Here is a 27,894-nt window from a genome sequence, read left to right on the forward strand (position 1 = left end):
TGGTTGATAAAAAAATGCACAAAGGTATTTCAAGTGAGAGTTTAAAAAATAGAAAGAAAAAACAAAAAAGAAAATAGAAACTAAATGATAGTTGGGACTTTCGGGATATTATAGAAAGTGAGTAGAAAGCTGAACTAAATGATGTCTTTCCTAACGCAAGACTAAGATTTTCAGATTTCTTTTAGAGTAGTCCAGTCACTTTAATTATCATATATAAAATAGATTCCATGTTATAGTGTTAAACTAAAGAAAAATTGCAGTATAAAAAAAGTTCCAAAAACATCAAAAGAACATATTTTATTTGAAATTTGCAATTTAAATTACATAAAGACAGAAACACGTCAGATAAAATTCCTATTAGATCATAGTTAGATTCTTCTCAAGCTGCAGAACAGTTTCCTTAAAGGCAGAATCATTTGCCCAATTGACTTTACTCCCCAAAATGAGGTTCTGTAATACAAGAAAAAGTTTTTTTCAAATTGACTTTAAAAATTCTAACAAGCTTAAAAAATCCTTTCACTGATTTTATCAAATAATTACCAAACTAAGCGAACATTTACTTTGATCATTAGAAAAACAGTAACATTCTTATACCTTCACTTCTATTTTTTTTTTTTTTTTTGTATTTTTCTGAAGCTGGAAACGGGGAGAGACAGACTCCCGCATGCGCCCGACCTGGATCCACCTGGCACGCCCACCAGGGGCGATGCTCTGCCCACCAGGGGGCGATGCTCCGCCCCTCCAGGGCGTAGCTCTGCTGCGACCAGAGCCACTCTAGCGCCTGGGGCAGAGGCCAAGGAGCCGTCCCCAGTGCCCGGGCCATCTCCACTCCAATGGAGCCTTGGCTGCGGGAGGGGAAGAGAGAGACAGAGAGTAGGGGGGGGGGTGGAGAAGCAAATGGGCGCTTCTCCTATGTGCCCTGGCCGGGAATCGAACCCGGGTCCCCCTCACGCCAGGCTGATGCTCTACCGCTGAGCCAACCGGCCAGGGCCTATTTTTTTTTTTTTAGCAAAAAAAAGACAGGAAGAGAGATGAAAGGTATCAACTCATAGTTGCAGCGTTTTAGTTGTTCATTGATTGCTTCTCTTATGTGCCTTGATGGGGAGGGGGGCACTCCAGCCAAGCCAGTGACTCCTTGCTCAAACCAGCAACTTTTGGGCTCAAGCCAGTGACCATGGTATCATATCTACAACCCCACATTCAAGCCGGTGACCCCATGCTCAAGCTGGCTCTCCTGTGTTCAAGCTGGATGATCCCATGCACAAGCCAGCAACTTTGGGGTTTTGAACCTGGGACCTCAGTGTTCCAGGTACACACTCTATCCATTGCGCCACTACCAGTAAGGCTTCATTTCTTTTTTATTTTTTTTACAGAGACAGAGAGAGTCAGAGAGAGGGGTAGATAGGGACAGACAGACAGGAACGGAAAGAGATGAGAAGCATCAATCATCAGTTTCTCGTTGCTACACCTTAGTTGTTCAGATTGCTTTCTCGTATGTGCCTTGACCGTGGGCCTTCAACAGACCGAGTAACCCCTTGCTCAAGCCAGCGACCTTGGGTCCAAGCTGGTGAGCTCGGGGTCTCGAACCTGGGTCCTCTGCATCCCAGTGCGATGCTCTATCCACTGCGCCACCACCTGGTCAGGCTCCAGATTGAATTTTAATGAGCCCCTCAGGGTGAAGAAGCCCAGCCACATAGTTGCCATCAGGCTTTGCACCAAAAATCTTTTATAGATTTAGGTGAATGCCTCAAGTTCCCAAAAATGTTTTGAGGTTCTTTCTTTGTCACCTCCCAGGAAAGTAATCTTTGTTCCTTAACCCAGAAAGACTGTAAAGAACATATAATAAGCAAGGTACCAGGCCATTTCTCCAAGGGGCTATTGGGGAAGAATTTTTCTTTTTTGTGTGACAGAGAGAGGGACAAAGAGGGACAGAAAGGCAGACAGAAAGGGAGAGTTGAGAAGCATCAATGCTTCATTGTGGCACCTTAGTTGTTCATTGATTGCCTTCCCATATGTGCCTTAACAGGGGTGGGGGACACTACAGCAGAGCGAGTAACTCCTTGCTCAAGCCAGTGATCTTAGGCTCAAGCCAGAGACTATGGTGTCATTTCTATGATCCCACGCTCAAGCCAGTGACCCTGTGCTCGAACTGGTGACCTTGGGGTTTCGAACCTGGGTCCTCTACATCCTAGTTTGATGCCCTATCCACTGTGTCACTGCCTGGTCGGGCTGGGGAAGAATTTCTTATGGTGAGGCATAAGACCTCATAGTTTACAAGAATGGGCTTTATACATAATAGGAATGTGCTTTACATATGATAGACAGTTTTAACTGTGCATCTTTTTAATTGAAAAATGGTAATTTAAGTATTTAAATAGTTCGATATTTTATAATTTAAAAAATAATTTAAAATACCCTCCAGAATAAAAATATGATACTTAAAATTTAAAAACTATCATAATAACTACCAACATTTATTGAGAATTTACTTGAACCAGACATATTAACATGAACCATTTTCTTTAGTTTTCACAGCCACTCTTTCTAAACAAGGATACTGATGCTTAGAAAAGTTAATAATTTGCTCAAAGTCAGTAACTATGAAGTAGCAGTCAGTATCTTAACTCTAGATTCCCATGATCCTATCTATGTTATCCCTAACTCCCAACATGGAGTCTAATGCTCCCCACCATTATATCAGTCTGTGTCTACAGAGCTGCTAAAAATCATCCCACTTATAAATGCCACGATGAAAAATCAAAGCCTTAAACATTAAATATACATGAATTCCAGATATATATAAACAGACCAATTTTTAGTACTAAATTATTATGCAAAATCAAAGACCACCTGTAAGGCTCAAAGCAATAGAATCAAGCATTTAATAAAAAAGTCTTTACCTTCCTTTCTAATTTATAGACACATTACCTGGAATACATGTTGAGTAACTGTAGTCATTTGTATCTCCATCTGTAGCTTTTGTTGTAAGGTCTTTATTTTTTCTGAACTTTCCATACTGTTCAAATCTTCTTCCTGTTTTTTCTTTTCAGTCTGTATTTCTAAAAACTTGCTTTCTGAAGCACGTTTTAATTCTATGAGGTTAAAAACAAAGTAATATACTATATATGATAACTACTATAAACAAGAATCTTTAAAAATTATGATTTTTTCAATCTAAAGAAAGTTTTTAATAAGGAGCATTTTAGGTTGTCATTTTATTTTGATCAGAATATAACTGTGCTGGTGCAAAATACCAGTATCTTAATTTTATACTTAGCAATGCAAATAATGAAAGTTTGTATATATGACAATGATAGCTGTCAATAAATGTTTGGATGGACATTGTGTCAAAGAGGACCTACTCTGGGTATCAAAATTGGCAGGAGATATATGTAAGGAAATAGCTTTCACTCCTTTATTTACAAAATAAGATACCACCAAAATAAATTCTTTTTCTCTCTCTCTTTTTTTTAACAGAGACAGAGAGAGAGCCAGAGAGAGGGATAGACAGGGACAGACAGACAGGAACAGAAAGATGAGAAACATCAATCATTAGTTTTTCGTTGCACGTTGAGACACCTTAGTTGTTCATTGATTGTTTTCTCATATGTGCCTTGACCGCGGGCCTTCAGCAGACCGAGTAATCCCTCACTTGAGCCAGAGACCTTGGGTCCAAGCCGTTGAGCTTTTTGCTCAAACCAGATGAGCCCGTGCTCAAGCTGGCAACCTCGGGGTCTCGAACCTGGGTCCTTAGCATCCTAGTCCAACGCTCTATCCATTGCGCCACCGCCTGGTCAGGCTTTCTCTTCTTTTTTAATTGAACATGATGGTGGTACTGAACATGACATGTTACAGTGATACACTCTCATGGCAGGATACTGTCCAGTTGAGGTATAGAGATATTGTATCACCTTGGTTAGTAAGCATTAAACTGATTAAATTGTGTTTGTTGAACAATTAGTAATCATCCCATATATCACAAGGCTTGACTTGTGTATGAGGAATGGTGACAGCCAGTGGAGGGTTTGATCTGGGAGATGACTTTGGTACAGCCTCCCAGTTGGAGGAGTACCCTGCATTGATCTGGAATACATTAAAGATACATAGGTCTGTAACTTCTCTACCTTTGCTTTTAGTGACAAAAACTTAGCCTCCATTAACCTGTCAAGCTACCAATTGCACTTAGGATAAAGTATATTCTTCCCATTAACTGATCTCTAATTTTTTTATGTCAGGTAGTATAACACTAGTCTCTTCACTTGACTCGCTTGCAGGTAGCTCTAGTTTTCCTGTCATCCATCCATCTATCTATCATCTATCTATCTATCTATCTATCTATCTATCTATCTATCTATCATTTATTTGTATTTTTCTGAAGTGAGAAGCAGGGAGGCAGAGAGACAGACTCCTGCATATGCCTGACCGGGATCCACCTGGCAAGCCCACTAGGAGGTGATGCTCTGCCCATCTGGGGCATTGATCTGTTGCAACTGGAGCCATTCTAACACTTGAGGCAGAGGCCATGAAGCCTCAGTGCCCGGGCCAACTTTGCTCCAATGGAGCCTTGGCTGTGGGAGGGGAAGAGAGAGATAGAGAGAAAGGCGAGGGGGAAGGGTGGAGAAGCAAATGGGTGCTTCTCCTGTGTGCCCTGACCAGGAATTACACCCAAGACTTCCACATGCCAGGCCGATGTTCTACCGCTGAGCCAACTGGCCAGAGGTTAGTTTTCCTTTTTAATCTTCATCATAGTCAGCTCAACTGTTGACACTACTTCCATTCTTGTTTTTATTTTTGTGACAGCCAGAGATAGAGCTTGGGTCAATGCTTATTGTGGTGTGTCCCAAGATAAATCTTCATTGAAAAGCAAGGTTCTCTTCTCCAGGGATAAACATCAACTATTTTTGGTAATTCATGAAATGTTCTAAGAATTAAACTATTTGAAAACATAAATGGGTATATCTGAGGAGCTTGGTTCCCTGACATTAATGTACCAAAAGTAGGTTGGAATGCTAGAACTGTGTACCTGATATCTGGATAATTTTGTTACCCAATGTCGCCCCAATAAATTCAATTAAAAAAAATTGGTTGGAATGCAATGAAAAAATATTACACATCCAAAGGGTAATTATTGGCCCTGGCCGGTTGGCTCAGCGGTATAGCGTTGGCCTGGTGTGCGGGGGACCCGGGTTCGATTCCTGGCCAGGGCACATAGGAGAAGCACCCATTTGCTTCTCCACCTCCCCTCCTTCCTCTCTGTCTCTCTCTTCCCCTCCCGCAGCCAAGGCTCCATTGGAGCAAAGATGGCCCGGGCACTGGGGATGGCTCCTTGGCCTCTGCCTCAGGCGCTGGAGTGGCTCTGGTTGCAACAGACTGACGCCCCAGAGGGGCAGAGAGTCGCCCCTGGTGGGTGTGCCAGGTGGATCCCGGTCGGGTGCATGCGGGAGTCTGTCTGACTGTCTCCCCGTTTCCAGCTTCAGAAAAAAAAAAATCTTAAACAAACAAACAAACAAAAAAAACCAAAGGGTAATTATTAGATCAGATGACCATGACTATTTCTGACTCTGACATTACTTGCAGCCAGACAAATCTGTATTTTTAAAATAATAAATCATGCCTACAATGTTAAATGAAAAAAGCAGTTTATAACAGAATATAGTGATGCCAGTTTTATAAAAAATAAGCACTGAAGATTATCTCTCGATAGTAAATTTTAAAAATTTAACTATTTTTTTAAAAATTAAGTGAGAGGCAGGAAGGCAGTGAGATAGACTCCCGCATGTGCCCCGAATGGGATCCACCCAGCAAGCCCCCTACAAAGTGACACTGCCCATCAGGCGCCTCTGCTCCACTGCTCAGGAACTCAGCTATTTCAGTGCCTGAGTTGAGGACATGGAGCCATCCTCAGCACCTGTGGCCTACTTGCTCAAACCATTAGAGCCATGGCTGCGGGAGAGAAGGACGAGAGAAAGAGAGAGAGAAGGGGAAGGGGAAGGGGAAAGGAAAGGGGGAGAGGTGGAGAAGAAGATGCTCATTTTTCCTGTGTGCCTTGCCTGGGAATCGAACCCAGACTTCCACACGCCAGGCTGACACTCTACCACAGAACCAGGCCAGGGCAAAATTTAACTTTTCCTAAGTATACTTTTCTGTTTCCGAATTTTCTTTTTTCTTTTTTTGTGACCGGGATAGAGACAGACAGGGACAGATAGACAGGAAGGGAGAGAGATGAGAAGTATCAATTCTTTGTTGCGGCACCTTAGTTGTTCATTGATTGCTTTCTCATATGTGCCTTGACCAGGGGGCTACAGCAGACTGAGTGACCCCTTGCTCAAACCAGATGAGCCCGTGTTCAAGCTGACGACCTCAGGGTTTCAAAACTGGGTCCTCTGCGTCCCAGTGTGATGCTCTATCCACTGCTCCACCATCCGACCAGACTATTTCCAAATTTTCTAACAGAGAATGTGTACTACTTTTGAAATAAATATTTCAAGAGAAGGAGGGGGTGGTGGGAGGGGAGGGGTACAAAGAAAACCAGATAGAAGGTGATGGAAGACAATTTCATTTTGGGTGATGGGTATACAACATAATCAAATGACAAAATAACCTGGAGATATTTTCTCTGAACCTATGTACCCTGATTGATCTATGTCACCCCATTAAAATTAATAATAAAAATAAAAAATAAAAAAAAGAAATATTTCAATAATTTTAATACAAAAAAGCCATCTCATGTTCATTACATTAAAAAGTTGTACAGCCTGACCAGGCGGTGGCACAGTGGATAGAGCGTCGGACTGAGATGTGGAGGACCCAGGTTCAATACCCTGAGGTCGCCAGCTGGAGCGCGGGCTCATCTGGTTTGAGCAAAGCTCACCAGCTTGGACCCAAGGTCGCTGGCTTGAGCAAGGGGTTACTCGGTCTGCTGTAGCCTCGTGGTCAAGGCACATATGAGAAAGCAATCAATGAACAACTAAGGTGTCGCAACAAAAAACTGATGACTGATGCTTCTCATCTCTCTTCATTCCTGTCTGTCTGTCCCTCTCTCTGACTCTCTGTCTCTAAAAAAAAAAAAAAGAAAAAGAAAAAAAAAGCTGTAGAAGCATACGTATCAACTGACTATTTAAAAATTATGTACATATAAACCCATTTACTGGTGGTCACACAGGAGGGAGGCACGACTTTCCCACTGTACTTTTCTGTATCACTTAATGTTTTGTATTCACTTAATACTGAGTGTACTAATTTCATGACTTAACATTCTAAAACAACAAAAATATATCAAACAAAATACATTTTATATACTACTTTATAAATTACATATAAAATTTTAAAAAAATTTAAAAATTAAGAAACTTCTCAGTATGTACCTGAGAGGTGTCACCTTATTAATCTCCACTGTATGTGAAAAAATGTTACACAAAAACAAAGGAAAAACCTCAACAAAAACTATTCTATTACATACCAAATCTCTTCTTTTTAACTTCAAGCAGTTTCTCCTCCAAATCCCAAGATTCCTGTTATTAGAAATAAAAAGATTAAGGCACATTACCTAAGAACAAACCTGTAATACTTTTTATTACTGAACTTTATCTCTTAGCTCATGTTTTCTAATCTCCGGTTTTAATTCCTTCATTTCCGCACAACTAGAGTGGAGACAGTAAGTAGCTCAATTATAAGTAGATACATAGCAATATTAGTGAAAAATAATAGTTATGAAAAAGAGAGAAAAAACTTAAGGACAGTGAATTCCAATCATACAGTCAGTCCCTTTGGTTAATCCTATTTTATCATATATAGTTACCAGCAAGAAAGCGTTATTGAAATCATGAAAATGCATAAGCCGCCTAATGTGTAGTTACCTGCTGTAATTTCATTATCATTTTATTTAGCTTTAATATGTGTTTCATGTTATCCATGTGCTCACTGAAAAGGAATAAAAAATATGTTAGCCTCAGTTAAAGGTAATAAATCTCATTAATGAAGGAATCAATTAGCACACATTTACTTTCATTAAGTTAACTGTACAATTCAATAGAAAGTCATCATTTAATAAAATTAATCTGGAAAAGTTTGATGTAAACTAAATTTCTGTATAAAAGTAGAGATGCATATCCCCAGAAAAATTTTTAGTAACAGGCAACAAAAAATAACAAATTTAACCATGTAAAAACATTTCTAAAAATCTCACATTTAGGGAGAAAGAAACTCTAATAACTTGCTAATAAGTTGCTTTAAAAACAAACAAACATGTAATTTAAGCAATTTTAGGTTCACAGCAAAATTGAACAGAAGGTTAAGTCCATGTACCATCTACCCCTACACATACATAGCCTCCACCACTATCAACATCCCACACCAGAGAGGTCCATATGTTATAAATAATAAACTTTTTTTGACACATTATAATCACCCCAAGTCCATAGGTGACATTAGGGCTCATTCTTGGTGCGGTACATTCTGTTGGTTTGACAATGATTAATGATATGCATCCATCTCTACAATATCATACAGAGTAGTTTCACTGAATAAGCTGCTTTTTATTTCATTTTTCATTTTTTTTTCAAGATTTGTGTGTGTGTGTGTGTGTGTGTGTGTTTTACTCATGTTTCTCTTTTATTCTGTAAATTTTTTGGGGAAAATGATCTGAGTGATGTTTTGACTTAATTAGGCATTTAACACACTTTTAGTGAATATACAAATAAATAGAAAGATCATTTCACCTAATTAGCCCAACATTCGGTAACCAGTTGACACCTATGTGAATCTTTCTAGATTTTTTTTTTTTTTTTTGTATTTTTCTGAAGTTGGAAACAAGGAGGCAGTCAGACAGACTCCCGCATGTGCCCGACCGGGATCCACCCGGCATGCCCACCAGGGGGCGATGCTCTGCCCATCTGGGGCGTCGTTCTGTTGCAACCAGAGCCATTCTAGAGCCTGAGGCAGAGGCCACAGAGCCATCCTCAGGGCCCGGGCAACCTTTGCTCCAATGAAGCCTTGGCTGCGGGAGGGGAAGAGAGAGAGAAGAAGGAGAGGGGGAGGGGTGGAGAAGCAGATGGGCGCTTCTCCTGTGTGCCCTGGCCGGGAATCAAACCCGGGACTTCTGCACGCCAGGCCGATGCTCTACCACTGAGCCAACCAGCCAGGGCTGTTTTTTAAAGATTTTTATTTATTGATTTTAGAGAGAGGTGATAGAAAGGTGGGGGGGGGGGGAGAATCATGAATTCGGAGTAGTTGCTTCTTGTATGTCCCTTGACCAGGGCAAGCCCGGGGTTTTGATCCAGTGACCTTAATATTCCAGGTCGATGCTTTATTCACTGTGACACCACAGGCCAGGCTCCCCATTCTTCAACAAATATTTCTGAGTGCCTACTTGTAAAGCCAGTAGCCACAGCCACCATCACAGCCACCTGGCCCATGCAGGTTTGCATTTGATTCGGACAGATGGTAATGAAACAACAGAGCCAAGAACTGGTGGGCCATTAGCTTTAATCCTAGCTTGCACCTGGTGGGCAAGAAATACACACAGTGGGAAAACACTTCCCTTTTGTAAAGCCAGTATCCAGGGCCACCATCACAGCAGCCCGGCCCATGCAGGTTCGCATTTGATTTGGTAAGAAACAAAGGAGCCAAAAACTGGTGGGCCATCATCTTTAATCCTAGCTTGCACCCGGCAGGCAAGTAAAAACACACACTGGGCTCCAAAACCCACTCATTCAGTGCTCACAAAGCTACTGACTTATCTGAGTTTCCTAGAATCAAAGATTTCTAGCTCACCAGACTTACTCACCTCTATTCCCTATTTCCTTCCTTCTCCCTGCACAAACTCTGCACAAACTGGTCTCTCACTCAACACTCTGCCATCTTGGCTGCTTCTTCTGGCCTCCTCCACGTGGCCTTTCTCTGCTCTCTGCTCTCTCCCCTCTAATGCTAATCTCAGGAACTAAGAGAGCAAGCTCCTGTTCTGCCCCCATTTTATAGTGTAGAAATCAAAACCTTTAATCCAATATACAAAATAGGGAAGTCTCTAATACAAAGTCACTTCTCTGATGGATGATTGAATCGTACCACCCCACATCAAAAAGGGTGGGAAAGGCTTAGTCCTAAAACCAAGCGCCAGGCTACAAGGATCCTGCCTGCCCACAGCCTGCTCCCAACACACATTAATATCACCTGGGCAATGGCTTCCAAGTGGGCAGCACCATCTTTAACAAAGTGAGCATAATATATTTTATCTGCCCAACACCTTTCCATTCAGGGCTCCCAAAGCCACTGACTTATGCGAGTTTCCTAGAATCAAAGGTGTCTACTTCAAAAAAAGAAAACAAAAACAAAACAAAACAAAAAAAAAGGTGTCTACCTCACCAGCCTTATTAACCTCTGTTTCCCACCTCCTTCTCTGCACAAACTGGCTTCTCCTTCAGCACTCAGCCATTTTGGCTGCTTCTCTTCTCCGACATGGCTTTTCTCTGCGCTCCTCCAGTATGGGCTCCTCTGCCCCATTTTACAGTGCAGAAATCAAAACCTTTAATCCAATATACAAACAAGGAAGTCTCTGATACAAAGTCACTTATCTGAGGCATAATAGGATTCCTCATGAGAGTGCACCACCCACATCATGCAACAGTCAGGGTGTGGGCAAAAGCTTAGTCTTAAAACTAAGCCTTAGGCTATAACGACCAGGCCTGCTTACAGCCTGTCCCTCACACCCAATACAAACTATAAGCGAGCAAACATATATAACATATTTACAAACTTATTTGACCAACACTACTACATACCAAGAACTGTGCAAGGCACCAGGAATATAAAATAGAATAAAACACAGGACCTGTTTTCAAAAGCACCTGGTGGTGGGGGAGAAAGATAAATCCACACCATAGTATGGTTTCACAGCCAGTAACGGATAATAACCACAGTAAGAGTTGTGCAGAGTGCAGCAAGGTACATCCTTAAATCTTAAAAAGGGCCCTGGCCGATTGGCTCAACGGTAGAGCATTGGCCTGGCATGTAGGAGTCCCGGGTTCGATTCCTGGTCAGGGCACACAGGAGAAGCCCCCTCTCCTTCCTCTCTCTCTCTCTTCCCCTCCCGCAGCCGATGCTCCATTGGAGCAAAGATGGCCCGGGCGCTGAGGATGGTTCCGTGGCCTCTGCCTCAGGCGCTAGAATGGCTCGGATTGCGGCAGAGCATCGCCCCCTGGTGGGCGCGCCGGGTGGATCCCGGTCGGGCGCATGCGGGAGTCTGTCTGACTACTTCCCCCGTTTCTAGCTTCGGAAAAATGAAAAAAACAAAACAAAAAACCCCCCAGATAATTAAAATTAAAAAAAAGAAAATCTTATAAAGGACATGAAGTAATTACCTGTTACCTAAGTCAAGAAGTTTGGAATGGCTGGAGCCAAAAAGGTGTGAAATAAGACTGGGGAGTAGAAGGAGACTGGGCAAAAACAGCTCTCATATTTCAAAGTGCCACAATTCCTTAGGAAGTTTGTTAAAGATGGATTGCCAGCTGCCCTCCCCACCAACCTCCCTCCCCACCCTCACACCTTGGATTTTAGATTGAGTCAGGTTTGCAATAAGATTAGCAATGTGATCATTGTGGTAATACTAATTATTCTGATACTGTAGGAGTGCATTCGAGAAGCTGAATAAAGGGAATATTTATACAGATGTCAGAGAGCTGATCTCCTTTTCTACTGGTTATAGCTGTATTTGGTCATAAAGTTTATAGACGAACCTGTTCTGTTCTCCTTTAACTTAAGAATGTTTTTGATAGATAAAATGGCTACTCAGTCACCATCTTTCTTAAGCACAGTGCAGGCCTGAAGGAGGAAGAAGGACTTGCCTACTCAGTAATCTGGCTCAGAACTCCCTTGCGTGGAAGGTGGATGCCGATAAGGGACCATTTAATTAGGGTGCAGACAATTATGAGGAACTCTGGAGCCACTCCCAACCATAAACAGAAGAAGCTCTGTTGCAGCTGCCTTTGCCCAAGGCCTTTTGATGGATCCATATAACCCCTGCTCCATCCCTCCCTCGGGGCTGACACCCATTGTTGGTCTCAGCCTGTCTGCACCCAGGTGTTTTTAAAATAAACTTTCCTTTTGGCCCTGGCCAGTTGGCTCAGCGGTAGAGCTTCGGCCTGGTGTGCGGGGGACCCGGGTTCGATTCCCGGCCAGGGCACATAGGAGAAGTGCCCATTTGCTTCTCCACCCCCACCCCCTCCTTCCTCTCTGTCTCTCTCTTCCCCTCCCGCAGCCAAGGCTCCATTGGAGCAAAGATGGCCCGGGCGCTGGGGATGGCTCCTTGGCCTCTGCCCCAGGCGCTAGAGTGGCTCTGGTCTCAGCAGAGCGACGCCCGGAGGGGCAGAGCATCGCCCCCTGGTGGGCAGAGCGTCGCCCCCTGGTGGGCAGAGCGTCGCCCCCTGGTGGGCAGAGCATCGCCCCTGGTGGGCGTGCCGGGTGGATCCCGGTTGGGCGCATGCGGGAGTCTGACTGTCTCTCCCCGTTTCCAGCTTCAGAAAAATACAAAAAAAATAAAAAATAAAATAAACTTTCCTTTTGGAACACACTAGCCTCTTGGTTCAGCCTGTAGTTTCTGTCTCTCAGTTTTAAGCTTTGATTTTATGCGGGAACAATAGTTAGTGAGCTCAAATTCAGATTTTAGGATTTAAATGAATACAGGGAGGCCCTGGCCAGGTAGCTCAGTTGTTTCGAACATTGTCTCAACACGCTAACGTTGTGGATTCAAACCTAATCAGGGCACATATAAGAATCAACTAATCAAAGCATGAATAAGTGGAACAACAAATCCATGTTTCTCTCCCATCCCTTTTCTCTAAAATTAAAAAAAAAAAAAAAAAAAGGAATATGGGAAGAATATGCATGAGTCTGAACTAAGATGCCAAAAATAGGGAAAGTGCACAGATCCATCCTTGTATTTTTCCACTGCTTGTGGAAATGGATTTTTATATCTTCTTTTCAGATCTTTGGGAGATAAAATCATAGGTAAGGTTCCTAAGGCCAAACATTTAGAACCAGATTATAGAGGACCCTGACTGCTAGATTCTTTTTTTTTTTTTTTTGTATTTTTCTGAAGCTAGAAACGGGGATAGACAGTCAGACAGACTCCCGCATGCGCCTGACCGGGATCCACCGGGTACGCCCACCAGGGGGCGACGCTTTGCCCCTCCGGGGCATCGCTCTGTCGCGACCAGAGCCACTCTAGCGCCTGGGGCAGAGGCCAAGGAGCCATCCCCAGCGCCCGGGACTGCCAGACTCTTTATTTTATATTCCTTGGCAAATTATTTAATGGATACAAGCTCATTTCTGCCAATGAAAAATAAGAAGCATACTTTCTATCTATCACTGGGTTGCTATTGGATTCAATAAGATGGAATTGTGACTGGTTTTTAGTAAACAATGCATAACTTAACTTTTAATCCTTCTTTCAAAAAATTTTAGACTATCTGGTTAAACCCAAATTGCTCCTGACCAGGTGGTGGCACAGTGGATAGAATGTCGGACTGGGACACGGAGGACCCAGGTTTGAGACCCCGAGGTCACCAGCTTGAGCGCGGGCTCATCTGGTTTGAGCAAAGCTCACCAGCTTGGACCCAAGGTCACTGGCTTGAGCAAGGGGTCACTCGGTCTGCTGTACCCCCCGCCCCCATCAAGACACATATGAGAAAGCAGTGAATGAGTAACTAAGGGGACGTAACAAATAACTGATGCTTCTCTTCTCTTTCCCTTCCTGTCTCTGTCCCTATCTGTCCCTCTGTCACAGAGAAAAACAACAACAAAAAACCCCAAATTGCTTTGCCTTTGCCAGATGGCTTAGTTGGTTAGAGCATTGTCCTGAAAAAGTGCAGAGGCTGCTGGTTCGATTCCCCATCAGGGCACATACAGGAACAGATTAATGTTCCTGTCTCTCTCTCTCTCCTCCTTCCTTGTTCTCTAAAATCAATAAAATAAACATTAAAAAAAAATAACCTAGCCTGACCAGGCGGTGGCGCAGTGGATAGAGCATCAGATTGGGATGCTGAAGACCCAGGTTCGAGACCCCGAGGTCGCCAGCTTGAGCATGGACTCATCTGATTTGAGCAAAGCTCACCAGCATGGACCCAAGGTCGCTGGCTTGAGCAAGGGGTTACTGGCCCTGGCCGGTTGGCTCAGTAGTAGAGCATTGGCCTGGCGTGCAGGTATCCCCGGTTCGATTCCCGGCCAGGGCACACAGGAGAAGCGCCCATCTGCTTCTCCACCCCTTCCCCTCTCCTTCCTCTTAGTCTCTCTCTTCCCCTCCCGCAGTCAAGGCTCCATTGGAGCAAAGTTGGCCCGGGCGCTGAGGATGGCTCTGGTTGCAACAGAGTGACGCCCCAGATGGGCAGAGCATAGCCCCCTGGTGGGTGTGCCGGGTGGATCCTGGTCAGGCACATGCGGGAGTCTGTCTGACTGCCTCCCCATTTCCAACTTCAGGAAAAAAAAAGGGGGGGGGTTACTCGGTCTGCTGCAGACCCACAGTCAAGGCACATATGAGAAAGCAATCAATGAACTAAGGTGTCGCAACGAAAAACTGATGATTGATGCTTCTCACCTCTCTCCGTTCCTTTCTGTCCCTATTTATCACTCTCTCTCTCTCTGTTTCTGTTTTTGTAAAAATAAGAACAAAAAATAACCTAAACTGCTAAACTGCATCTTAGCATTGCACTATGATCAAGATATCTGCGAGAATGTTGGAGAGGCTGTGGAGAAAAAGGAACCCTCATCCACTGTTGGTGGGAATGTAAAGTAGTATAACCATTATGGAAGAAAGTATGGTGGTTCCTCAAAAAACTGAAAATAGAACTACCTTATGACCCAGCAATCCCTCTACTGGGTATATACCCCCAAAACTCAGAAACATTGATACGTAAAGACACATGCAGCCCCATGTTTATTGCAGCATTGTTCACAGTGGCCAGGACATGGAAACAACCAAAAAGCCCATCAATAGATGACTGGATAAAGAAGATGTGGCACATATACACTATGGAATACTACTCAGCCATAAGAAATGATGACATCGGAACATTTATAGCAAAATGGTGGGATCTTGATAACATGATACGAAGCGAAATAAGTAAATCAGAAAAAACCAGGAACTGCATTATTCCATACGTAGGTGGGACATAAAATGAAACTGAGAGATATTGATAAGGGTGTGGTGGTTACGGGGGGGAGGGAGGAATGGGAGGGGGAGAGGGGGAGGGGGAGGGGCACAGAGAGAACAAGATGGAGGGTGACGGAGGACAATCTGACTTTGGGTGATGGGTATGCAACATGATTGAACGACAAGATAACCTGGACTTGTTATCTTTGAATATATGTATCCTGATTTATTGATGTCACCCCATTAAAAAAATAAAATTATTTAAAAAAAAAAAAAAAAAAGATATCTGCGAGACTATAAAAGCTGCCAAGGGGGGCCACAAAAATTGTACCACTTTTCTTATTCCTCAGATGAAAGAGGCTGGCAGTGACAGTTAAAAAAAAAATTATGAACCTAAAGTCATTACACAAATTCCCCTTATTCTCATCCTTACCAAATCAAGAAAAAAAAAAAAGTACCTAGTCTGAATGTTGCTTCTCTCCAGGTTTTCTCTAAGTGCCATCGAAAGTTGCATCCTATGAGAGGAGAAAAGCTTGCATAAGAAAACATGGATAACACTATGGTACACTAAAAAAACTTTAAATATGAAAAGTTAAAGATTGATTTGTTTAAATATAACATAAGACTTAAGTAGGTTTTAAAACAGTATTGTAGATGGTGTTATATTGAGTTTTATACTTGAAACCTATATAGTTTGGCAAACCACGTAAACCCAATAAATTAAATAAACATCAATTATACTGTATGAGAAATACTTGATAAATAAGTCACAGAAATGTAAAAACACTAAGATGGATGGTTGTGCCTTGCCAGGCTGAAAGGCCTTGTGACCTGGAATCCATCCTGAGCCTCGTTCTCTAAGCCATCCATCCACCTTGGTGCTCGGAGGAAGCAATGAGCATTAAGGCACTACAGAGATCAACAAGGGCCTGAAACAAAGAGTTAGGGAATACGAAGCCACATTTATCTGTAAACTTTAAAATATACCTACATACAAACAAGCTCCACAAATCACTTTAAAATTCAAAGAGCTAATAAGTAATAATAAGGCAATCAACTCAACAATAAGAGAGCCCTTCCCTTTTGTCACATACAAGAGAATTCTATTCATTCAAAGGAGATCTCATAATACCTCTGAAGTCACCTTAGTTAAAAAATATGATCTATATAATGAGCCAGCATACACGATGGAAAAAAAGCTCACTATCAGAAGCAATTAAAAGTGCTTTAAACTACTTTTCAATTAAATATACGAAGCAATTTATCTGGGAAAGCCAGAAATACAAGAGAATAGTATTAAAAGGTTATTCACTTAATCGAGATTATTAATTCGTAAATCCATAAGAGATCATGTTTATTTTATTAACAACTGTGTAACACTTAGCACAAAGCTTAGGACATAGCAAGCACTCAAATATTTGTTGAATGAATTTTAAAATATAGATAAAAAACTTATAATTAAAAATATACTTTAAACTCAATGACAATTTTTTTACTCAATTAACAGTTATTGGAATAAACAATTCCACATAATCCTTTCAAACACTGAATGGGATTTAATCTCAAATTTCTATTGCCTTGACTGACACTGGCCTTATTAACCCTATACAGATATTATGTAACTTCTTCAACTAAAGATATTAATGAATGATGTAACTTCTCCCAGGGCTCAAAATTTGTGACCATTATCCAATCAATTTTTGCTTAACTTAAACTAAAATATTTTCTCTGCCTCAAGTCATACCCATTTTGCATTCAGTTCACAATGCTTATACTTGAAATGTAATAATTACCTGTCTAATGCAACCTTGTTCATATCAAAAGCAATTTTCACCTCTTCAATTTCTTTTTCCAGGTCTTCAATTTTACTATCAAAGAAGCATGTACAAAAGAATTTTAGCAATATCAGAAAAAGTCTATTAGAATAAATGTATAAAGTAAACCTTTGAAAAAAGTAAAATGCCTCAATCTAAATAAAAGTATTCTTAGGCCACACCAATGCACTTACAGATTTGGTAAACTGGTATATCTCCCGAGATACTTTGATAAATATCTTAAGGAATGTCAAAGTGCTAATTAGGATCACTCGTGTATATGTAAGTCTACAATCCCATATCAACAAGTTCTCAATACATGAATGACAAATTACTTGGGAAATAAAGGTGAAAAAAAGAAAGTGTTATAACATGGACATTGTTGGTCAAAAAAGTTTGCAAAAAATGATTTTTATGTTTGCTCACTTAGAGTTTGCATTAGTGGCTGGGCAGCGCCAGGTATTTGTGGTCTGTGAAATTGCAATTTACCTTCTTGCTTGGGAAGGGCCATTGTTTTGTTAATATTTGCTTGTGGAGAGGTTTTTGCACCTGAAAGTTTTGAAAAGAGAGAGCAGAAGGAGGAGAAAGAAGCCATGCTTTCAGAGTGAGAGAGGAGAGTGCAGAGTACTGAGGAAGCAGCCATGTTTGTGCAAAGAGAGAGGAGTGCAGATGGGGAACCAGAGTTGAGGGGTTTTGGGAGCTCCACTGAGGCTTGTAGGACCTTTGATTCTAGAAGGAACTGGAGAAGATTCTCCTGGTTGTGGAACCCGAGAATGCATCAGGGCTTTGGGAGTCCTGAATGAAAGGAAGTGTTTTTCCTGCCTGTTTGCCCCTCGGCCAGTCCGAGACTTTAATAAAGGAATGGCCCACCAATTTTTTGGCTACACTGCTTCTTTACTGTCTGTCCGAATTCAAGGAGAACCTGCATGTACATATTGTTATTAAATTTTAGTAAAAACCACAAAAAAAATCTAAAATATAACATACATTTCAATTTGCTTTTCTGGAATGATTTCTTCTGGAGTTTTTTCTTTATCTACAAATAAATATTTTGAAGTTAGAAACATTTTATAACAGTGCTGTTCAGAAACATAACACAAGCCACAAATGTGCAGCAAATATGTAATTTTAAATTTCTAGTTTCCACATTACAAAAGAAACAAGTAAAAATAATTTTAATATCGCTTCTTTAACCCAACAGATCTAAAATAGTATCTGTAAGGTATTTTTTGCAGAGGATGAAAGAAGGACGTAGCCACCAAGTGTGAACAAGCAAAAGCTTTATTTAAAGTGCTCCAGGGTGAGGTTCACTGGTCTACAAGACAGGGGCCAGGGAAGTCGTGCAGCTTCTCCCGTGAGGGGGGGAGCAATTTATAGCGTTGGTAGGTGGCAAAATTTCATTGGCTGACAGATAGTTGTTGTTTTTTTTCAAAATGCTACTGGGCCATTTCTTTTGGCAGGCATGGGAGTGGCCGTTTCTTCTGGCAGTCATGGGCGTGTGTGGTTCCTCATGTGACCTTCTCCCATTATCAACCAACCTCACAGTATCATTTTAACAGGTAATCAATTTAAAATTATTAATGAAATATTTCACAATCTTTTCTTCTCTGCGCATTTTACATTTACAGCCCTTCTCAATGAGGACTAACAACATTTCAAGTGTTCCAACAGTCATACAGCTAGTGGCTATTATATTTGACAGAACAATTTTAAAATTATAGAAAATAAAAGGGAGTAAAGTATGAACAAGAGCAATATAAAAAAATTAGTATGTCTAAACAAGTTGGAAGTTAAAATTTAAAAATACCATGTACACCTGCATTCAAAAACAGGAAATACTCAAGAATGAATTTAACAAAATATGTGTATAGCCTCTACACTGAACACTGCTGTAGATAAAAAAAGGACTACATGCTGGATCTGACAGCTCAGGAAAGTTCGGTAGCCTTACAAACTCAGGGATCTAAAATAAACACACAGGACGGTCTGAAATGGAAACTAATTTAACTAAAAGTGGTTAATGGCAGGTAGTCGGGTACTAAGGAGTTATTCTCTATCTGGACTAAGGTCAATGCTTGCTTTGAAGCTTGTCTGTTGCCTTTTGCATCTATAATAATGTACCTGATAATATGCCTTTGAAATGTAGGGGCAATCTTTTCCTGTCCCCCTCAGGGCAGGCATCCCTGAGTAGTAACCAACAAACCCCTTCATTGTTATTATCATGTTAATTACCCTTCCCATTTTATGCCTCCCTATGTAAAAGAAGTTTTAGTATATATATCTTTACTTTTTCTCCAAACCCAGAGATTTCCCTGCTCTCTTGCCTCTCTAATCTATCACCAATCAATTTCATGTAACCCCTTTGATTCTAATGTATAAAATAAGTGGTGAAACTGCCATTTTCTGGATCACTTTCTCAATTTGTTGAAACTCTGCTTCCTGGCAATTGTTGACAGTTTGGCTCAAATAAACTCATAAAAGTTTTTGCAGGTTTGGAAGTGTTTTTTACATTGACACTACCAAATATTTTAATGAAAAAACACAGAATGTACATATATTAAAAGAATCAAGCCTGACCAGGCGGTGGTGCAGTGGATAGAGCGTCAGACTAGGATGCGGAAGGACCCATGTTCAAGACCCTGAGGTTGCCACTTGAGCACGGGCTCATCTGGTTTGAGCAAAGCTCACCAGCTTGGACCCAAGGTCGCTGGCTCGAGCAAGGGGTTACTTGGTCTGCTGTAGCCCCCGTCAAGGCACATATGAGAAAGCAATCAATGAACAACTAAGATGTTGCAACGAAAAACTGATGATTGATACTTCTCATCTCTCTCCATTCCTGTCTGTCTATCCCTCTCTCTGACTCTCTCTGTCCCTGTAAAAAAAGAGAAAAAGAATAGATATTGCTAATGTAACAATTTCCCCCAAATTAATCTAAAGAGTCTAAACAAATCCCAGTCAAATTCTATCTATGTATAGAAATTGTTCTACAGAAAAAAAGGTGATTTTAAAATGCATATAGAAATGCAGAGGACCTAGAATAGTCAAAACCATTTTGACAAAGGCGAACAAAGTTGGAGGACTTATAGTAGCAAATATCAAGATTTACTATAAAGCTATGGTAATCAAGACAGTTTGGGCCCTGGCCTGTTGGCTGGCTCAGTAGTAGAGCATTGGCCTGGTGTGTAGGAGTCTCGGGTTCGATTCCTGGCCAGGGCACACAGGAGAAGCACCCATCTGCTTCTCCACCCTTCCCCCTCTCTTTCCTCTCAGTCTCTCTCTTCCCCTCCTGCAGCCAAGGCTCCATTGGAGCAAAGATGGCCCGGGCGCTGAGGATGGCTCTGTGGCCTCTGCCTCACATGCTAGAATGGCTCTGGTTGCAGCAGAGTGACGCCCCAGATGGGCAGAACATCGCCCCCTGGTGGGCGTGCCAGGTGGATCCCGGTTGGGCACATGCCGGAGTCTGTCTGACTGCCTCCCCATTTCCAACTTCAGAAAAATACAAAAAAAAAAAAAAAAGAGTTTGGTACTGCTGTTAAGAACAGACAAATGCCTAAAGGGAGTATAGGAAAGAGCCAAGAAACAGACCCACACATACATAACAGAGAAAGGAAAGTCTTCTCAACACATACTACTAGAAAAACTGCATTTCCAATGGAAAAAAACAAACCTTAACTTAGTTCACACCACACACAAAAATTAAAAGAGATCAGACCTGAATGTTAAGCATAAAACTTCTAGAAGAAAACAGGAGAAAATCTTTGTGACTGTGGGGTAGTAATAGATTTCCTAGATAAAAACTCAAACTCAGAAAGTCTCACACTCTGCCTGATCAGTGGTGGCACAGGTTCACTCTTTTTTTTTTTTTTCTTTTCAACAGAGAGAGACAGAGAGAGGGATAGACAGGGACAGACAGACAGGAAACGGAGAGAGATGAGAAGCATCAATCATCAGTTTTTCTTTGCGTGTTGCAACACCTTAGTTGTTCATTGATTGCTTTCTCATATGTGCCTTAACCGTGGGGCCTTCAGCAGACTGAGTAATCCTTGCTCCAGCCAGCGACCTTGGGCTCAAGCTGGTGAGCTTTTGCTCAAACCAGATGAGCCCACACTCAAGCTGGTGACCTCGGGGTCTCAAACCTGGGTCTTTCACATCCCAGTCTGACACTTTATCCACTGCGCCACCGCCCGGTCAGGCGGTGGTCCCTGGCTTGAGCAAGGGGTCACTGGCTCAGAAGGAGGCTCCATCCTGTCAAGGCATGTCTGAGAAGCAATTAATGAACAACTAAAGTGCTGCACCTATAAGCCGATATTCTCATCTATCTTCTTTCCTGTTTGTCTCTTGCTAGAAAGAAAAAAAAAACTTGAGCAGAGTCTGAAAATTACCTAAATTCAAACACAGATTTAGATGAAGTGATTCAGACATCTATGAGACCCCTTGTTTTAACTGTGTTGAATCACAATTCTTGATCCACCATTATTTGGTTTTATTTTTCAAGCGTATTCATAGAGAAAGAAAGGTTCATGAAACCTGCCTTTGTGCCTGACCAGGCGGCAGTGCAGTGGATAGAGCGTTGGACTAGGATGCAGAAGACCCAGATTTGAAACCCTGAGGCCACTGGCTTGAGTGCGGGATCATAGACATGACCCCAAGGTCACTGGCTTGTGTAAGGGGTCACTTGATCTGCTGTAACGCCCCCTGGTCAAGGCACATATGAGAAAGCAATCACTGAACAACTAAGGTGCCGCAACAAAAAATTGAAGCTTCTCATCTCTCTCCCTGTCTCTGTTGGCCTGTGTCACAAATAACCCGAAAAACTTACCTTTCTGACCCAAGGGTTTACGAATCAGATGGCAAGAAATGATTACTATATTAGGAAAGGTAGGAAGTTCTGATTCCTTAAGCTCATCAGGACTTCTTAATTCTCGGATCAATAGGACTCAATCTTCTGTCATTGCTATTTAGTTGTTTTATGTCTATTTCCTGAATCCCCAACTAGTTCTGGAGGACCAGGGCAAGCCTGTTTTTTTGCCTTTAATTAAAAAATTTTTTTATTGAACTTACTGAGGTGATACTGGTTAATAAAATTATACAGGTTTCAGGTGCACAATTCTACAATATGTTTTTTGCCTTCTTACATGATATAGTAGTAGTACAGCATTATGCTGCTACTCCTATTCCCTAAGAAAATAAATTTTTGTAAAGTTGATTTTCTTTTCCCTAGAGCACTGTTCATCATCAAACTCACAAAACCTTATTTGAAAATGCAAATACTTACTTGCATCAACCATTGATTTATATTCCAAAAGTTGTTGTTTTGTCTGTGCTCCCAGCCTGAAAACAGATAAAAAGGAAGTCATGTTTATTGAGGTTTCTACTCATTACTGTAAGATAAAACAACTCATTATTTAGAAGCTAATACAAAATGAATATAAATAAACAGCATTTAAAGCCTACTTTGGCCTCATTGTATTTATTTATTTATACAGAGAGAGTTAGAGAGAGGGACAGATATTTTACAGACAGGAAGGGAGAGAGATGAGGAGAAGCATCAATTCTTCATTGTGGCACCTACGTTGTTCATTGATCGCTTTCTCATGTGCCTTGAGGGAGGCTACAGCAGAGCGAGTGACCCCCTGTTCAAGCCAGCAACCTTGGGCTCATGCCAGCAACCATGGGGTCATATCTATGATCCCAAGCTCAAGCTGGATGAGCCTGCACTCAGGCCAGAGACCTCGAGGTTTCAAACTTGGGTCCTCCGCATCCCAGTCCAATGTTCTATCAGCTAGGCCGCCTAGTCAGGCTGGCCCTATTGTATTTAAAATGCGCATAAAGAACTTTAAGGCCTTAGAGGAAAATAATAAAGTGGAATAGAGTGGAAAACAACATCTGTGAATGAAAGTTAAAATTTTGATTTTTTTGCCTGACCTGTGGTGGCGCAGTGGATAAAGCGTTGACCTGGAATGCTGAGGTTGTCGGTTCAAAACCCTGGGCTTGCCCGGTCAAGGCACATATGGGAGTTGAAGCTTCCTGCTCCTCCCCCCTTCTCTCTCTCTCTCTCTCTCTCTCAATCTTTCTCTCTCTCCTCTAAAATGAATGAATAAATAAATAAAATAATTAAAAAAAAAATTTTGATTTTTAAATGTATTTTTAAAACTTTTTTTTTCATTTTTCCGAAGCTGGAAACGGGGAGGCAGTCAGACAGACTCCCGCATGCGCCCGACCGGGATCCACCTGGCATGCCCACCAGGGGGTGATGTTCTGCCCTTCTGGGGCGCCGCCTGTTGCATCCAGAGCCATTCTAGCACCTGAAGCAGAGGCCACAGAGCCATCCTCAGCGCCCGGGCCATCTTTGCTCCAATGGAGCCTTGGCTGTAGGAGGGGAAGAGAGAGACAGAGAGGAAGGAGAGTGGGAGGGGTGGAGAAGCAGATGGGCGCTTCTCCTGTGTGCCCTGGCCGGGAATCGAACCCGGGACTCCTGCACACCAGGCCGACGCTCTACCGCTGAGCCAACCGGCCAGGGCCTTTAAAACATTTTTATTGAATTTACTGGGGTGATATTGTTTAATAAAAACATATAGGTTTCAGGTGTACAAATTCTATAATACATCATCTGTATATTTAAATTTATCTTTGTCCTGGCCAGTTAGCTCAGATGGTTAGAGTGTCACCCCCATACTCCAAGGTTGAGTGCTTGATTCCAGGTCAGGGCACATATAAAAAGCAACTAGTGAATGCAAAATTAAGTGGAACAAATCGATGTCTCTTTCTCTCTCTCAAATCAATCAGTAAAAAAAAATATTAAAAGGAGTAAATGACTTAAAATAAATAAATCTTTAATGGGCCACAGAGAAGTGGGGGTTAATGATTACTGCTACACAAAAAACTAGATGAAAATATGGAAGTCTGCAAATACTAATCAGTTACAACCAGATGGTAACATGCTCAAGTTAGAAAAGGAACAAAGCTATTAATCCTTGGATAGAAAAGTAATTCAGTTTCTTAGTTGTCCTATTCTATTTAATTCAGAATCATATATAAACTAAGTAGAAAAGCTATATGTAAATAGTAGTTATTAAGCTGTCTTAAAATAAGTTTTACACTTATATGGCCGTTTCATAAATCTGAAACTTGCTGTGACTTTGAGACCTATTTAAAAAGCTATAAAACATTAGACAAATTTCTAAAGTTCTGTTTTAAAATTCTAAAAGAGAAGAGGAACCTGTTAGATGTTAATTAGGCTAGCATGTATAAGACACATTGAAGGATTAGTTCCTTTTTAGCTGAGATGTAAAAGATCTTTTATCTTCAATGTTTTATTATTTCATATTGCAAGTAAGAGGGTAGTTTTTTTGTTTATTTTTAGAGATAGAGAGGGATAGACAGACAGGAACGGAGAGATGAGAAGCATAAATCAGCTTTTCGTTGCGACACCTTAGTTGTTCACTGATTGCTTTCTCATAGGTGCCTTGACCGTGGGCCTTCAGCAGACCGAGTAACCCCTTGCACGAGCCAGCAACCTTGGGTCCCAAGCTGGTGAGCTTTGCTCAAACCAGATGAGTCTGCGCTCAAGCTGGCGACCTCGGGGTCTTGAACCTAGGTCCTCCGCATCTCAGTCCAATGCTCTATCCATTGCGCAACCGCCTGGTCAGGCAAATAGAGAATTTTTTTATCATGTTTTTATTTTTTATTTTTTTACTTTTTTGTGGCAGAGACAGAGTGTCAGAGATAGGGACAGATAGGGACAGACAGACAAGAAGGAAGAGAGATGAGAAACATCAATTCTTCATTGCGGCTCCTTAGTTATTCATTGATTGATTTCTCATATATGCCTTGACGGGGGGGGGGGGGGGGGGGGGGGCGCTACAGCACACCGAGTGACACCTTGCTTGAGCCAGCGACCTTGGGCTCAAGCTGGTGAGCCTTGCTCAAACCAGATGAGCCTGTGCTCAAGCTGGCGGCCTTGGGGTCTCGAACCTGGGTCCTCCACATCCCAATCCAACGCTCTATCCAGTGAGCCACCGCCTGGTCAGGAAATAGGAGGGAATTTTTAAAGTGACTCCTGCACTTTATTTTGTCAAAGCAATGAGACTGAACAAAAGTTATAGTGCTTATTTAAAAAAAACAACAACTCTTGTTATGATTTAGAACAGTCTGCAAACTTCTTTTGTAAAGGACCAACTAACTGGCAAATGTTTTAGGCTTTGTGAGCTATACGGGTCTCTGTTGTAAGCATTCATCTTAGCCCTTTTAGCAGGAAAGCTGTGATTCATTAACACTTTCTTAAGGGCACTGAACTTTGAATTTTCTATTAACCAGTCTTCTTGTAAACCCCCCCCCCCCCTTCAAGACACAAAAACTATTCTTAGCTTGAGGGCGGGTCACACAAAAACAGGCAGTAAGGTGGGCTTGGTTGTGGTTTGCCCATTGGTTTAAAAGACTGATGCCCTTTCTTAGCAAATCTGCCTGTATGGACAGTAGCTGCCGCGGTCCATGAGGTCATTCACATGCCTGTTCCCATTGGATTCCGGCAGACGGTAAAGAAACAGTGAAGCCAAAGAATGGTGGGCCATTCCTTTATTAAAGTCTCGCACTGGCCGAGGAGCAAAACAGCACTCCCAAAGCCACTGACACATTCTCGGGTTCCACAACCAGGAGATTCTTCTCGGGTTTCTCCTAGAATCAAAGGCCCAACCAGTCTCAGCGGAGCTTGCGAAAGTCCCTCATATCTGGTTCTCCATCTGCATACCTCCTTTCTCTGCACAAACTGGCTTCTTCAGCATTCTGCATTTTCTCTGCTCTCCCTGCAAACATGACCCTTCTGCCTCTCCTTTTCCTTCTGCTCTTTACTTTCAGGCGCGAAAACCTCTCCTCCAGCACACATTAGCAAAACAACGGCCCTTCCCAAGCACGAAGGTAATTTGCAATTTCAAAGACCCACATACACCTAGCGCTGCCCAGAGCCATTTTTAACAAAAGTGAGCAAACTAAAAAAAACACATATTTTAAATTTACAAACTCATTTGCCCAACACGTCCCCTAGCACCTACTTAGGAAAAAGGTACAAAAAGCACAGTTGGAAGAAAATATAACGTATGAAATTTCTGAATCGAAACGGGTCGTAACAGTAAAACAAAGAGGCGGGCTCCCTCCCTCCAGTAGCTCAGGACTAGGATGCACCCCATAACCTGCTTGAAAATCGCGGCCCCAGGGTGTGAGCAGATAAGGCATCTTGGGCGGGGAAATGACAGCTCCGAAGGCTCTCGGGGCTCTGGGCACAATGCTGAACCCTTGCCACACACAATCTCACTTAACTCCCTTAGCAATTGTCGTAGGAAGGTGTCATTTTTCTCTCTCCTTTCCGAAGATGAACGGGGATTTAAGAAGCTTCATCGAATGGCGCAACACGCAGATATTCTGCGACCCAGTCAGAAATTGAAACATTCTAGGCATTCAGAGCGAAAAGCGGAGCTCTTGGTTACGGCGCTCACTCGGTTCCGGGCCAGCGGGCCAGAGGGAACAACCTGAGCAGCAGGGTTATGGGGTCCTCAGGACGCGCCGCCTGGGAGCCTTCTCCGGAATCCGCGGACCCGCCGGCAGTTACTTCCTCCATCCCGGCTCCGCGAAGAGATACTGCGCAGGAAGGGCTGAGAAAGGCGGTTTTTCCCGCTACCAAAGTGACCCAGGGGAAGGGCCGCAGCGCCGGCACGTCCCGCCCCGCCTCTTCCGCCCTAAGGCACCGCCCCTTTCGTCCCGTACTGTTGACAACTTAACCGCAGTCGGATTTGTTGTGGCTCTGCTAAATAGAAATCGATACAAACTAGAAGTTCGAAGAACTTTAAGCGTCAGCTCTTTCGAGTGCTGGGCTATAGCCGTTTGGTACACTGCCTGGTGCTCTCGGAAACCTCAGCGTGGAGCGGAACACCCCAACATAAATGATCATGCAGCCTTGGCGCTAGGACGTGGGACCGGCGGGACAGCCGGGTTTTGACCCCTGACGACACTCCCCCCCGCTCCCCGCAGACTTGTTACGCGGGTTTATCCGGTCAGTTGGGGAAGAGTAGTATTAGGGGGTTAAGAAGACTTTGATCTGAGCTCGTAAGTGTAGAGTTCTCGTTTGGCGGGAAAACGAGTGGCCCAAGTTCAAATACACCCACGGCCTATAAGAGGCAATGCAGATATTTGAACTCTAGACATCCAGAGTAAAATTCCGCCGTCAGTAAAATTCACATTCGTTACAGTTCGGTGGCCCCAAGTGTCAGCTTGTTGATTCGGCAGGTTAAAATTGACCTTAGCTGGGCAATGAGCAAGTAATGGAAAAAATGCAGGACATATAAATGGTGAATTGAGCTATATTTTTCTTTATGGACGGTGGTGTAAGGCACACTATCCTTGCGGCATAAGCCCAGGAGCTTGGATCTCGCTCTCTTTTAAAATGTTATTTGATTTTAAAGAGAAAGAGATAAAAGACAGAAACATTGATCTATTTCTGTATGTGCCCTGAACAGGGATCATCGGATCTCTTTTAAGAAGAGATGAGCATTCTCTTCTACAGCCAGTCTCCCCTGAGTTACACTTGATCACATAGCTCCTCTTTCTTTTCTTCTATTTATTCATTTTAGAGAGGAAGGAGGGAGGGAGGGAGAGAGAGAGAGAGAGAGGAGGAGCAGGAAGCATCAACTCCCATATATGCCTTGACCAGACAAGTGCAGGGTTTTGAACCGGCAACCTCAGTGTTCCCAGGTCGACGCTTTATCCACTGCGCCACCAGAGGTCAGGCACATAGCTCCTCTTTCTTCCTCTCCATTATCAATTACAGCTCCTGGATAAAAGGCACTGTAGGATGTAAATAAGATGTTAGGGTTCACCACTCCTTTCTTTCCCCTAAGTCGTGGAAGAACATTTTTCCTTTTACTTTTTGTTTTAAATGAAAGTTATCCTATT

General features: G+C 42.4%; 1 protein-coding gene across 2 annotated transcripts; it reads right to left on the reverse strand.

Annotated features, from left to right (window-relative positions):
- Positions 1 to 271: 271 nt before the first annotated feature.
- Positions 272 to 26,662, reverse strand: CENPH (centromere protein H). 2 transcript variants are annotated; one of them, XM_066253582.1, is made up of 9 exons: positions 26,475 to 26,662; positions 22,229 to 22,284; positions 17,941 to 17,989; positions 16,933 to 17,007; positions 15,598 to 15,654; positions 7,857 to 7,920; positions 7,460 to 7,511; positions 2,929 to 3,092; positions 272 to 450 (listed from the first exon to the last, which is right to left on the reverse strand). In XM_066253582.1, the coding sequence occupies exons 1-9, from the start codon at positions 26,561 to 26,563 to the stop codon at positions 358 to 360; spliced, it is 699 nt and encodes a 232-aa protein (XP_066109679.1). In that variant the 5' UTR covers positions 26,564 to 26,662; the 3' UTR covers positions 272 to 357. The 2 variants fall into 2 exon arrangements, with proteins under 2 accessions (XP_066109679.1, XP_066109678.1); XM_066253581.1 differs by having other exon boundaries at positions 26,442 to 26,662.
- Positions 26,663 to 27,894: the final 1,232 nt, after the last annotated feature.

Source organism: Saccopteryx bilineata, chromosome 1 (genome assembly GCF_036850765.1).
Source record: "Saccopteryx bilineata isolate mSacBil1 chromosome 1, mSacBil1_pri_phased_curated, whole genome shotgun sequence".
Taxonomy (NCBI): domain Eukaryota; kingdom Metazoa; phylum Chordata; class Mammalia; order Chiroptera; family Emballonuridae; genus Saccopteryx; species Saccopteryx bilineata.

Coding starts and splice junctions, on each gene's coding strand:
- CENPH (XM_066253581.1), bottom strand. CDS start 26,563: ATGGAGGAAGTAACTGCCGGCGGGTCCGCGGATTCCGGAGAAGGCTCC. Junction 22,285..26,441: donor GCCCGCTGGCCCGGAACCGA/GTGAGCGCCGTA, acceptor ATCTGTTTTCAG/GCTGGGAGCACAGACAAAAC. Junction 7,512..7,856: donor TGATAATGAAATTACAGCAG/GTAACTACACAT, acceptor TTCTAATAACAG/GAATCTTGGGATTTGGAGGA.